This window comes from Cupressus sempervirens, chromosome 4 (genome assembly GCF_028749045.1).
Source record: "Cupressus sempervirens isolate cs-2001-9-10 chromosome 4, ASM2874904v1, whole genome shotgun sequence".
Lineage (NCBI taxonomy): Eukaryota > Viridiplantae > Streptophyta > Pinopsida > Cupressales > Cupressaceae > Cupressus > Cupressus sempervirens.
Window position 1 is genome coordinate 906,851,576 of NC_143121.1, and position 14,339 is coordinate 906,865,914.

General features: G+C 37.5%; 1 protein-coding gene across 1 annotated transcript; it reads left to right on the forward strand.

Annotated features, from left to right (window-relative positions):
* Nucleotides 1–2,035: 2,035 nt before the first annotated feature.
* On the forward strand, nt 2,036–3,678 carry LOC149564327 (putative UPF0481 protein At3g02645). The gene has a single exon (XM_089827387.1). The coding sequence runs from the start codon at nt 2,163–2,165 to the stop codon at nt 3,531–3,533; it is 1,371 nt and encodes a 456-aa protein (XP_089683513.1). The 5' UTR covers nt 2,036–2,162; the 3' UTR covers nt 3,534–3,678.
* The last annotated feature ends 10,661 nt before the right edge of the window (nt 3,679–14,339 follow it).

The following is a 14,339-nucleotide window of genomic DNA, read 5'->3' on the forward strand; positions in this document are numbered from 1 at the left end:
TCAAAGCTTGCTTGCAAAGTGTTTCACAAAGCTATAACTGGTAGGTGCCCATTACAAATTTACTTTAATATATAAATCAAAGTTAAAATCAAAAGTATAATTTTTGAGAGGTGAAAATTTAATTGGATAGATAATTAGAAATAAATGAATTTTAATAACTTCTAGTCATAAATTAATTTTAATAAATAAAAAATTATTAACTCAAGAGCTGATTCTTTCTAAAATTAATTAAACATATTCTAACTAATTATGATCTAATTAAAGTCTATATAATTGTGATTATAACTCAATTAGATAAATGTATAACAAAGAAAAAAAACTCAATATATGTGAAGAAAACTTTAATATGAATAAAATTAAAATTAAAATTGTATTAATTTTATTATAATTTCTTTAATAAACAAAATTATTGAAGAAATAAATTTACAAATTTCACATGGATCAATTAATGAGTGGAGTGGAACCTAGTATGAGTGCATAGGAAAAAGCAATTAACATTATTGGCAAAGAAGAGAAAGTGCCAATGACGATTTAACTATTTCATTAATATTTTGAAAATTTTCGATGTACGGGATTTCAAGAATCTCCCTATAGATTTTGGGTAAGAGGTGATCCCCTACTATGAAGTGATACAAAATATGCAAATTGATGGGGGAGTTTGTAGAAGTACTTGGCGTCGAATCATGAAGACAAGGATGGTTCTTTGTCATTTGTTGATGCATATTCCTATGATGAATTCAAAATGTATGAGAAGCCCTGACTAGACTAAGTGTTTGTTTACACATCCTGGTGAGAATTCAAGGAGAGATCCTCAAAGGTTTTATTATTCGGGTACGACGTGTTCAGATTTTAGAAAAGGTAGCTGTAGGAGAGGAGATTCCTTTGAATTTTCTCATGGTGTGTTTGAATGTTGGCTTCATCCGTCTCGTTACAAGACTCATTCGTGTAAAGGAATTGCAAGTGCAAGGTTTGTTTCTTTGCTCATACATGTGAGCAACTCCGTTTGTTGTTATGAATTTCATCTCCTCAAGCTTCTGGCGGATCTTCAAAGGGTGCTAAATTCCTAGACCAATTGATGGAACAATCTTTCTTTTTTTTCATTTTTAACACACTCTTCTCATAATTTGTATCTCATATTTTCCTTCTCAACGTGAAAACCTAGTGATTGCAATTTTCTATGTAGTGTTGTGGCTTAGAGGTAAGTGCTTGCAATGGAAGAATGCCCTAACCTAAATTTTGTCCATGTTCCTCTTTCTAACTTCTCTATTGTCGTTCAAAGTTGGCATGGGTTTAGCCCCAAAATTTTATTTTTAAGCATACATGTTCTCCAATGAGTCTAGATTTTTTTTTCCCTTGGAATTCATGATTTTTTAAGAGGAATAATGAATAGCAATTATTTGAAAGCTTGACATTTTTATTTATGTGTTTCTTACAAATTCCTTATCCTCATTTTGTTTTTTAAAGGGTTTTAGAAACCTATTTTCTTGCCTTCTGTTGTTGCGTAGGTCATCAACAGTGTCAAGTGATCAACTTGCCTTCTTTTGGCTCAAGGCATTTCATTTTTTCAGGGCCCTTGTTTCCTATTGTTTAGAGCACAAAACCCATGGCAGAGCTGATAAATCCATTCTAAAAAATTTGAGTTAAATTCATGAAAGATTGCCCAAGTTTCAGGCAATGGCTGCCACAACTCTCCTTAGAGCTCGAACATTGCCTGATCAACAACAATCCTAAATCAAATCGGCCATAGAAACACTAGAAACTTCCACAACCAATTAAAAGCCATGAAAACACTAGAAACTTCTAGAATGAATTAGAGGTGTAATTTTCCTATTTTTTGATTCTAAAAAATATTTTTAACCCAACAAAAATGATAACAACAATATGAACTGAGAAATTAGGAAACATAAATATATTTTAAAAGTAAATCATTTTAGACCTTAACATGTTAGATATTTGTTGTTAGACCCCACCGAAAACTGTGGTTCCCTGGCTTAGAACTAATAACCAATAATTCTTCAAGGAAGACTTTCAAGTAACATGAAAGTCAAATAGTATCGAAGACTTTAGAAGCATTTTGTTTAAGGTTAGGAGGAGCTTATGGTGTGTAGCACGTAATTGAGCTCACCGAAAACCCGGTTCGATTCCCACAGCATCCACATTTCATGGCTCTGCGTTTCAGTGAAGAGCCCAGCGAAGAAATCGCGCAAGGCGAATGGCTGATTCACATAAAGCAGGGCCTTCAAGATCAGCAATGCATCTCCCGCCCTTCAACTGTTTGCATCTTCACCGTTCCCAAAATTCTCGTCGACCTGAAGCGCGATGCTTATCTCCCTCAAGCGGTTTCCATCGGCCCCTGTTACCAACGCGCCATGGATCTTCACGGCATGGAGATCCACAAGCTACGTGCTGCTCAGATAATGATCAAGCGCCTCCCTGGAAAAACAGACATCAATTCTATGGTCGCCGAGATTGAGAAAATGGATGGTCAAATCAGGGACAAATATGAGAAAATTATCCAGTGCGACTCTGAAACCCTAGCATGGATGATGCTTTTGGACGGTTCCTTTCTGCTGGAGCTGCTTAGGACTCTCGCAGGCAAAGATCAGTCCAATTCTTCTGACGGCATGTATTTCGAACCCCTTTTCGACGAGAATCGAATTAAATCGGTGGGATTTGCAGTATTGAAGGACATCGTAAAGCTGGAAAATCAAATTCCCCTGCTCGTCCTTGACAAGATTTTGCAACTAGAGACTGGATCTGAAAAAGAAGCACAGGCTAAGCTCTTCGATTTGCTCTTGAACGCCACGTCTTCGTTTTTCCCGTTCAAATATTTGCAGCTTTCAGGGTTTGAACTCGATTCCTCTTTCATTAGTCGGGAACATTTTCTGGGTTTCTTGCACGGCGTAGCCCTTTCTTTCTTTGCCGGGACAAAGTCCGCTTCTGACGTTTCTTCTACAGTCGAAAGGCGGTCTAATTACGTTCTCCCCTCCATTTCAAAATTATGCAAGGCCGGAATTTGTATCCGCCCCTATACTGGAGACGGCGGCAGGGCCCTCAGATTTGAAAAGGAAACTTCTGTTCTGTACCTGCCAGTCTTAATTATATCAGAAAACACTAAGACTGTTCTGAGAAATCTGATGGCCATGGAAGCATTTCTGCCCTTGGAATTGCAGGTGATCTCTTGTTATGTCGGATTGATGAAGAGTTTGATTTTCGCAGAAAATGATGTGACGCAGCTGAGAATGGCGGGGATCTTTTACATCCTTGTGGGAAACGACGGTCAGGTGGCTCAGTTGTGGGACAATCTGAGCAAGGGCATGTCCATTTCTACTCTCCAGCCGCTCAAAATTTTGAGGGCAGAGATAACAGAGGGTTACAGGAGCAAATGGAGGGTTAAATTGATGGACTTTTCCATCAGCCATTTCACAAGGTCCTGGCGAAGCACAATATCCGTCCTGGCTGCAACGCTCATTTTCGTATTTACGCTGATCCAGGCCTTTTCCTCCATGTATGGCTTCAACAAGTCTCCCTAGCTCGGGCCTAGTCATTCGCATCAGTTCTGTTCGGTTTCTCATTTGTAATTATCCTGCGTATGAAATTATCCTCATAAGAGTATATCGATATATTGTATGAAATTTCTGCAGTTTATGATATCTTCAGGTTTATTATTGATTTGTTTATGATATCTTAAGGTTTATTATTAATTTGTTTATGATATCTTAAGGTTTATTATTAATTTGTTGATTTCTAATTTTATCAATATTTTCAATCACATGAGCTGTGGTCATGGAAATTGCAAAAGAGAGAAGTATCCATTAACGTGTTGATTTTCTTTATTTGACTGTGGTAGTTATTTTATCAACATTTTGAATGAGGTTCGATGATCTATAGTCAATATGAAAGTTAGAAAAGAGAAATTTTAGCTTGTTGGTTTTTCTTTTTGTTTTGATAGCGTGTTTAATTTTTTATCAACATTTTGAAACATGTTCTCTTATCTATGGTTAGAGCTTGATTTCTGAATTTGATTGTGTTTGATTTTTCTTCTTTTCTAACTCTTACCCAAATGATGGGCCATGGGCCATGCTCCAAAAACAATGATGAAAAACCAAACATAGTCAAATCCAAAAATTAATAATAGAATGAGTAGTTATATGAATATGACATACAAAGTGTCATTTCTTATTGATTTTTTTTCCTACTGTATTATAATAGTGAAAGGTACACATTTTTGTTTTGTTTTGTTTTGCTTTTGTTTTGACATTATTTTATTTTTCAAGTAACAATTAGTATGTAAGAATGCAATATTATGTGGAAGATAATGATTATTTTAGTTTTATTTTATTTAGATTTTAATTTTTTTTTGAAAGTTAGATATATAAGTTTGGAAGTAATTCAAATTTCCATTTATAATTTATAATTTCAAAAGCCATACAAAAAGTTGAATTCTCCTTAATTTTTTCAATTACTTATGTAGTGTCAAATAGTTGAATTAAATGCAATGATGACATATTAAAAAACAAACCCTTATTCATTCAAAAGATCAAGAAAACATATAAATTTAAAACTCTCTATCATGAACCTAAAAAAAGTGTCTACAGATCTCAACATTGTATCAATATTCTAGGTCAGAAACCAATTGTTTGGTATCTTTAGTCTTGCTTAACAGTTGTTTTGATGTGCCATAAATAGTTTATCAGATGAATTACTTATTCCTATCACATGCAAGTTAATAATTAACAGGAACTTGTTTTTATTTGAGAATAAATTGAGTACTCTAAAGTAAGGAAATAGGGAGGTTCGGGAAGATCAAATCTATACGTGATAATTACACTTAATGAGTTGGTTCATATTAACATTTATAGGATTGATTCCAATGTCATAATAATAAGCTGATGTTTGTGTGTAGGTTCTTGTTTTGTGCATTATTTCTCTATCTTGAGATTGGTGTATAATGACTTGAGCACCTTACATTTAATTGTGTATACACTTTTCTTGAAGATTGCAATCTTCCCTAAGTTTCACGTTATTAGGTGCTTCCATGTATCTTCACTTGATATGTTAACGTAGAAATTGGTTGTGAAGTTACGAATGTACATTGAATGATGATGTTTATCAATTAATATTCAAATAGTCTTGTAGAATCAAAATAATTTCTCTAGAAGATGAAATATATTTAGTTAGTGATTGGTTTTTATTGGAAATCATATAAGGCGAATATCAATCTTATGATGAAGTTAAGTTTATGCATATATAGTAGATCAAAACACAAAGGGTCTACAATTTGGAATAAGATTGATGGTGATCTCTTATCAAAATGGGATTCAAGGCAAAAACAAATCTTTGAACATTTATCTCTTATCTTTCATTGCGTCCTATACATGTATAATAATTGGGTATTTTAGTTGACCTATTAATACCACTACATTAGTTGGTGACATAAAAGTTCCTAGTCTTAACAAAGGTGAGCTACATTCCATGAAGGAAGAGATATGGATTGTATTAGAAAACAATGAAGAATGTGTTGCATCGTAATGGGCCCGTAAGTTTAAATATCCCACTAAGATAGTAGGGAAAATTTAAAAAAAAATGGAGCACCATGTTATGGCCTAGCTGGCATATTGAGAGTCATTCAAGCCAAGTTTGACTCTAAACGAGATAGTGCAAAAGTAAAAAATAAGGGTGGTTGTAGATGGTCAATGATGACAATCAAGAAATCCAAGAGGAATTCAAAGATGATGCATTGATTTTAGAGCAAGAACTATCAACACTAATGATACAATAGCCTTGAAGTTGAAAAAAGCAAGAACAACCTAAGGTTTCATCTTCCAAGCAACTTAGAAAGCTTAAATCCTCTAGATTTATTGGTTCAATCAATAAGGCATATATTATTTTGTAAATATCACTGTAACTTTAAAATAACATAATTCACTATAATATATAAACAAACATTAATCATTTCCACATAACCAAATGTGCAAGACAAGGACTTGAAAACATATTAATAAACATAAATACATAAGACACAAGCCAATAATAAGGCCACAGATAAGGAAACGCATTCAATTAAAATAGACCACAAGATTGGTTGCAATAAATAGATAAAGAACAATTCATGATGACTATTGTGATGAGAAAATCTTGATATCTTTCTCGAGAGTACCATGGGTAAGAACATCATCTAAGAATGTATTTATTCTACCATTATTTATTTACACTTTCTCAAAATCTTTCATGACATGAAAGATACCTGGCCCAATACAAGGACACCTAACAATTTGGTACTATTAATAGTAATGGAATTTGTGCAATATCATGTCTCTACACTCTAATGCTTATGTGATGATATTACATGCACACAAAACACATATGACATGTACATAAAAAACCAAAAGAAGAAATACAAATGATTTAGGAAATAATATGAGTTTTAAAGATATAATATATTAAAAATATATCTCAAATCTAAAAGTGACGTATGAGTTTTAAAGATATAGGAAATAATGCTAATGAGTTTTAAAGATATAATATATTAAAAATATATCTCAAAGCTAAAAAATTACATGGTTGATAAAAGAATGCTCAATAATAAATCATACACATGCATATAAAATAGAATATAACTTTAAGAAATTACTAATACTTCTATTCCTAACTTTATTTTATTCAAACCATTAGAAAAATTAAATGGCTACTTAATCCAATAATTTACGATCTATAATTTAGATGCCATCACCAAAAATAATTTAAACTACACTATTAACTTAAAGTTTGGTTATTTCCTATAATATATTAATAAAAATATCCACTTACTCATTATTGTAATAGAGTCTAATTCAACACTTTAAAACTCTTAATCTATAAATTACGAATTTACTATATATTACTCAAATAGACTAATTCTAGAGTAAATGCATTCAATAGCAATATTTTGTAATCAAACTTACTTTTATGTTATGAAATATGACATATTATACATTCTAGGGTCAATACACTCAATCTAATGATCATATATGTAATGCCCTACCAAGTGACACTCAAAACTAGGGGTAAAACCTACCCAATTTTATTTTTTGAAATAATTTCATTAGCACATGTTTCACATATAAGACAATGTTACTAATAATATAATCATAAAGAAAAGGATTGTTTCACAATCGTGCACAAGTGTAAGTCTTGACTCACCTCAAAGGGTTAAAAGATAACCAACAAAACAAAAAGATTTTTCATGCCCCTCATGTAACACCCCACCAAGGAACCCAAAAGAAATTAACCTAAAGTTTCACTAAGTTTGCCAAACATTTTTTTTCGAAAGATAATAAACAACAACATATAATATAGAAGAAGCAATAACACACATACATACAACCATCCAAAATAGATTATATCTCTTAAGGGTTCTATGAAGTTGAATCACATATATAAGTTTATTAATATTAAATATGATATATAACAAATCCACATCATAGATAAACCACAAGTATGAATCCAATTTAATAATATACAATTAAATAAGATGTCACTTGGCATAACTAAGGGTGAGTGAGTAGCCGAGTTGGTGTGAAGGCGAGTCGTGAGGCGTAGTGTTAGGCTAATGATCCTGGTGCTACGCATCAACTCCGGTTCGAGTCACACTAGGTTTACCACAAACCCTTTTGACATACAAAATGGTGGATGGAGTCTCTGAGAAGCGTTGGCTGCCGGCTGGGCTAGGGTTTTTCCCCTAGCCTGTTCTTGGTGTTTGATCTTTACTATTTTTCTATTCTATTTGGATTGTTAGCTACTGGACATAATTTGTGTCGGTGTTTTTGGAGATCTTCTGCAGTCAATTTTGGATTGGGGGTTTTATTGTTTGCATGGCAGGGCCTGGGATTTCTTCTCCGTTGGTGAGAACAGATGGTTCTTCTCCAACTATGCATGCAATGCGATCTGAATCGTTTTATTCAGGGGAGAGCTCCAAGCTGAAAAAAGTTAATGGTTGTCTTCTGCGTAGCCATGATTGCCCTGTTCTGGTTATTCCTCCAACGGCTGTAATGGAGGACATTGATTATTGGACCAAGCATGCTTTGATATGCAAATTTCTTGGAATCCAGATTTCCCTATCCGCTCTTGAGGCATGGATCCACCGCTCTTGGCAGGTGGAAGGCGATATGGAGATTATGTTGGCAGGGAATAGTTTTTTTTTTTTTGTTGTATTCTCTTGCATGTCTGATCATGATCGTGTTTTTGAAGGAGGCCCTTATTTCTACAACAATGTGGGGTTATTTGTCAAACCTTGGCATTCAGGTTTTAATTCTGCTGAGGATCTCCCTTCAACAGTGCTAGTTTGGGTTCGCTTGCCTTGTCTTCCCTTGGAATTTTGGCGTGAAGACATCCTTCGACAAATTGCTGCTTTGTTGGGAAAGCCAGCTGCGATCGCACATCAAACCCTCGATAAAAAGGTTATTTCTTTTGCTAGAATTTGTGTTGAAATTAATTTGATTAACCCATTACCAGATTCTTTGGAAATTTGTCTGGGGGATTCTTCTTGGGTGCAGCAGTTAGATTATGAATCCCTCCCTTTCCGTTGCCGGATTTGTCATGAGTATGGTCATTTACTGCGGTAGTGCCCCCGTAACTCGAGTTTCAAAGGAGTGGATCAGTCTACAGCTGGAAATGCTGGTGGTTTGGCAGATACTATAGGGAAAGGACAATCTCAAATGGTTGATACTACCAAGGGGATGAATCCACAAGATGCTACAGGTAAGGGTAAGGCTCCAATGCAGGATAAGGATGGATTTACCCCTGTTCGTCCTCGAGCTAAGGGACATGGTCAAAAGAGGCCTTTGAAAGAAAGATTATCTGATTCAAGTTTTAACCGTTTTGAGGTGCTGGATAGTATGGTTCTAGAGGAGGGTATTCCTCCTCCTATCTCTTCTGATCCAGCTTGCCCAGATGAGAGATTTGTTCCTAATGATGCTTGTGGGGCATCTCAAGTTGTAGTATATCAGAATTGTGAGGTTCCTATAGCTCCTGTGACAGCGGCTCTGGTGACTCCTGCAGTGTTGGAAGATGATGATGTTGTTTTGGCTGACTTGGTTAAGGATGTGCTACCATCAGGTAAGGGCAAGGGATCTCCTCTCCCCTTGGGGTTGCTGCCTCGACCCTTTAAGCGGGCTTCTTCTTCTCCCCCTCTAAGGAGTGGGCACAAAACAGACCAAGAGAAGATTAAACTCACAGGAGATATATTGATTGAGTCTGGTTCAGTGAAACCTTTGGATTCTCATTTTCCCAAATCTACCCAATGATGATTATTCTCTCATGGAATGTAAGGGGGTTGAATAGCATCCCTAGAAAAAAGGCTATTCATAACTTGGTGGTTGATCATAGTCCTGATGTTTTTTGTATCCAAGAGACTAAGCTCTCTGTGGAGTCTATGGTCCAACATGCCTCTAGTATTTGGTCTCGTGGCCAATGCCAGTGTGTTGGGGCAACAGGCAGTGCTGGTGGTTTAGCTATATTTTGGGATCCTCAAAAAATTTCTCCTCTTGGCTGGATGTCTTCTCGCTCAGCTCTCTCTATGGTAGCTTCTGCTCTAGACTCAGGAGAGGTAATCATGGTTACTAATGTGTATGCACCTGTTGATCTTGTGGGAAATGAGGAACTTTGGGAACATATTCAATATGTTAGAAATTGTCATCCTTATCATCCTTGGGTGTTAGCAGGGGACTTCAATTCAGTTTTAAGTCTGGAAGAGAAGCATGGTGGTTTGGCTAGATTGGGGCCTTCTTCTACTCTTCTTCGGCAACACATATCTCTTTTGCATCTCTCTGATGTTAAGCCTTCTAATGGCCTCTATACCTGATAAATTGCAGGACTGGTGCTGCTGCTATCTCAGAACGCCTGGATAGATTTCTTGTTTCTTGCTTCTGGCTTAGTGGCACCCTTACTATCTCTTCAGAAATCCTTTATTGGAGGGGTTCAGATCATTGGCCAATCAAATTTTCCGCTATAGGGGCTTATGTTTCGAAGCATCCTCCTTTTAAGTTCCAGTTGATGTGGCTTCGTGACTCCTCTCTTCATGATTTTGTTTTTTGTTGGTGGAAAGATGGTGCCCCTGCATATGGTACTGCAATGTTCTCATTTTCTAAAAGGCTTCAATATGTTAAAATGCAGCTCAAGATATGGAATAGGGAATGCTTTGGGAATCTTCACTTTATGAAGAGGCTTGCTCAAGAAAATCTTGATGTCATCACAAGGGAGATTAGAGATCGAGGTTTCTCGGAGGATCTTGGCCAGGCTGAATCCCTTGCTTCTAGAGCTCTAGAAGAATGGGAATTTCGAGAGGAAATTTTTTGGAAGCAAAAGGCTTGAGTTGATTGGCTCCAGGAAGGTGATTGAAACACTACCTTTTTCCATAAAACAGTGCAATCTCGCCGGAATCAGAGCACTATCTCTTCTTTGGTTAATTCTCAAGGTATCCAACTGAATTCCTTGCCAGCTTTGTTCCAGGAGGCTATTTCATACTTCTCTACCCTCTTCTCTGAGGACTCTCCTCCTGCTGATAATGAAGAAAATATTATTTTGTCTTGTATTTCTTCCCTTATTACTCAGGAAATGAATGATTGTCTCATGCGTCCTATCTCTTTGGAAGAGCTGGAGGCAGTGGTCTTTGTCATGCCTAAGGGGAAGGCTCCTGGTCCTGATGGTTTTCCAGTTGAATTCTTTTAGGAATTTTGGGACATCATTAATCATGATTTGTTGGAGGTGGTTAAAGAATCCTATGCTAGCAAGCAGATGCTTCGAGCTTTGAACTCTACATTCTTGACTCTTATTCCTAAGAGAGAGGGTGCTAATCAATTGGAGTTTTTTAGACCAATTGCCTTATGTAATGTGGTCTACAAAGTTATTACTAAGCTGATTGCTGAGAGACTGAAAAGGTGGCTTCCCATTATTATCTCAGAAGAACAAGGTGGTTTTGTTGCTGGAAGACAAATTTTGGATGGGGTGGTTATTGCTACTAAGGCTATTCACTCTATGGCTACTTCAAGGGAGAGAGCCATGTTTGTTAAGCTGGATATGGCTAAGGCCTACGATAGAGTTAAATGGAGCTTCCTAAGGAGTATTCTTCTTTCTTTTGGATTTAGCTCTGACTGGGTGAGTTGGATTATGAGTTGCATTACTTCTGCCTCTTTTTCTATTCTTATTAATGGTCAACCTTCACAACTATTTGGTGCTTCTAGAGGCCTCCGCCAGGGTGACCCTCTCTCCCCATATCTATTCATCATCATGGCTGAAGGCTTGGGCAGATTCATTAAGCATCAGGTGTCCCAGAATTCTATTCAAGGCTGGCGGTGGGGTAATGGCTTACCTTCTCTTCCCCATCTTCAATTTGTTGATGATTCTGCTCTTGCCGGTCTTGCTAGGATCAAGGAAGCTGAAGCCTTTTGACATGCTTTGGACATTTTTTTGGCAGCTTCAGGCCAGAAAGTTAATGAGCACAAATCTTTCATTTACTTTTTTAACACTCCTGATTCTATTCAGCACAGGATTGTTGGTATCCTACGGTTTCAGATAGGTTCACTTCCTCTGACTTATCTTGACATTCCTATTGCTGTTTCTAGGCAGCCACATCTCTTCTGGAAAAAATTGATTACCAAGCTTCAGGATAAGGTAAATCATTGGACTCATAGATGGCTTTCTACTGCTACCCGGGTTACTCTTCTTCAAGCTGTTATCCAAGCTCTTCCTACTTATAGAAGCATGGTTCATGCTGCACCTATTTACTTTCTCAAGGAGTTTGATGCTCTTTCTCAACAATTCCTTTGGAGTGGTAATTTGCGTAGTACTAAATGGAGCTTGGTTAATTGGGCAACTGTTTGTAGGCCTAAAAAGGAGGTTGGTCTTGGTCTTCGTTCTGCTCTATTGAGTAGACAAGCTTTGGCTGCTAAACTTTATTGGCGATGGTGCTCTGGACAACATCAACTTTGGGCTCGTATTATCACTCATAAATATTTTCATGGTGCTGATCCTTGCTCTGTTTCTGCACTTCCTCTTGAAGGTCGTGGCTCAATGGTTTGGCATACTTTGAAGACAGGTGCGATGTTGGTGAAGAGGGGTCTGTTCTGGATATGTAAAGGAGGTTCTCAGGCTTTGTTTTATTCTAATGCTTGGGATGGATTCCCTTCCATTTTATCCATATACCCTCATCTTCAGCCTCTTTGTGACTCTTTTCTTGCCGCTGGATGAGATAAAGTCGCTCATTACAAGACTCCTTATCAATTGGGACCTGTTGTTGGTTATAGATGGAAGCATTCCTCTAATTGGCTTCCTGGAGGTACAAACATGGATTGTCAGGAGCTTTCTCAAATTCTAGCCTCTAGAGAGTGTTCCTCTTTGCTTGGTCCATATGTATTGGCTTGGGGCGGTACCTTGTCTGGTAAATATCATGTCTCTGCTGGGTATCAGGAGATAACTAGACAATTATTTGGGGATGCTGAGGTCCCTTGGTGGAAGCAAGTCTGGAATAAAGTTTCTTGGTCCAAGTGCAATTTTTTCATGTGGCTAGTGGCTCACAACCATTGTCTTACCTGGGATAACTTTGTAAATGTGGATTTCAGGGCCCCTCTTATTGTGTTTTGTGTGGTAATGGAGAGGAGTCTGTCTCCCATCTGTTCTTCCATTGCTCCTATTCTACTCAGATATGGCACCTTTGGTGGAGCGCTTGGGGTTGCTCTTGTCGGCATGCTTCTTCTTTGCCTGAGTTTTGGGCTCGCTTAGGTAGTGCTCCCTCCAAGTCTTCTTCTCTCCATGCTGCTTGGATTGCTGGCCCATCTTTCATGCTTTGGCATATCTGGTTGGAGAGGAATCATCGCATATTCCAAGATGTTCGGCTTGGTGTTTTGCATCTTTGGTGGAAAATATCACATTCTCTCTAGGAAACTATTCTTGTGAAGTGTGAGCTTGATGGGGGTATGGATCCGGTTGATCTTGCTATCTGTAATCGCCTCAATTTTCATCTGCAGGATGGGGTTGCGGCTCATAGGTTTCCTTCTATGTCCAGGAAGCTTCACCATCAGAGGAAGGGTCGGGTTAACTGGGATGGGCACTGGACTCCTCCTCCCTGTGGAGTTCTGAAAATTAACACTGATGGTTCTTCTCGTGGGAATCCTGGTCCGACTGGTATTGGCGGAGTGGCTCGTTGTAGTTCTGGGAATGTTAAATTTTTCTTCTCAATTCATAAGGGTGATTATACTAACAATCTCATGGAAGCTCAGGCTATTTTATATGCTGTGGAACAGTGTTGCTTGTGGGGATGGAGTAAGATTATTTGTGAGTCTGATTCCCAGGTGGTGGTGAACATGCTTTCTTCGCAAGAGCTTGAGGATGTTAGTTGGCAGCTGGCCACTGTTGTTAAGCGGATTCTTTTCTTCTCTTCCTCTTTTCAGTTCATTAGGTTCAAGTATATTCCGCGAGAATGGAATAGACCTGCTGATTGTTTAGCCAAATGGGCTTCTAGTCATGATCCGGGTTGGAATATTAGGGATAGGGGGCAACTGTCCTTTGAGATGGTGCAAGAATTTGATGATCTTGTTGCTCAGGATCGAGCTCCTTGTTGATCTCTCCTTGTTGTATTCCTTTCTGTCTTAATAAATTTTTACCCCTCTTTTTGCACTTGGCATAACCAGAATGCATAATCATCCACTATACAAGTCATAGGGTATGAAAAGCTCAAAGAATATACATCATAAATAAATACATCATCTCATAAGATCTCTGATAAATATAGTACAGTATAACAAAGTATAACCATCCAGCGAAAACACAAGATCAGAAAGAAAGATACAACTACACAATCATATCCAGCAATGCATCTAGCTATCAGATATTAAAGGTATAAGTAAAAAGCACTACCACATGACCTTGTGGAACCTAAATGGTCCACTCCCACCATGCTGAGGAGATAGTCTCAAGTCTCTTACGTATGTCAATCCACAAGTCATAACCAACATCTAGGTCAAGGAAATACTTAAAAGTAAACTATCTCAAAGGTACCAAGACACAAGTAACATCTAAACCCAAAGGTAACATAGACACGTAGGAAATCTACTATGCAAGCGGGAAAGTGTCATCGCATGAGCCAACTCTAAGGTTACCCTGGCAGCCTATCTGGACTCCGACCCCCTAGTGTCTTTATGCGGCACCAGTATCCTTTCGTATAGACAAGGCATACTAATGAAGCAAGGTCATGACTAAGCATCATCTCTACTCCCATCCTAGCCTATACTAGCACTCAAGGTAGGAGTGAGGGAAAAAAATGACTTATTAATTCATTTTACTCTCATTTCATGAAATGTTATTGC

Bases quoted from the DNA above. Each gene is read 5' to 3' on its own strand.
- LOC149564327 (XM_089827387.1), top strand. From the start codon at position 2,163: ATGGCTCTGCGTTTCAGTGAAGAGCCCAGCGAAGAAATCGCGCAAGGC.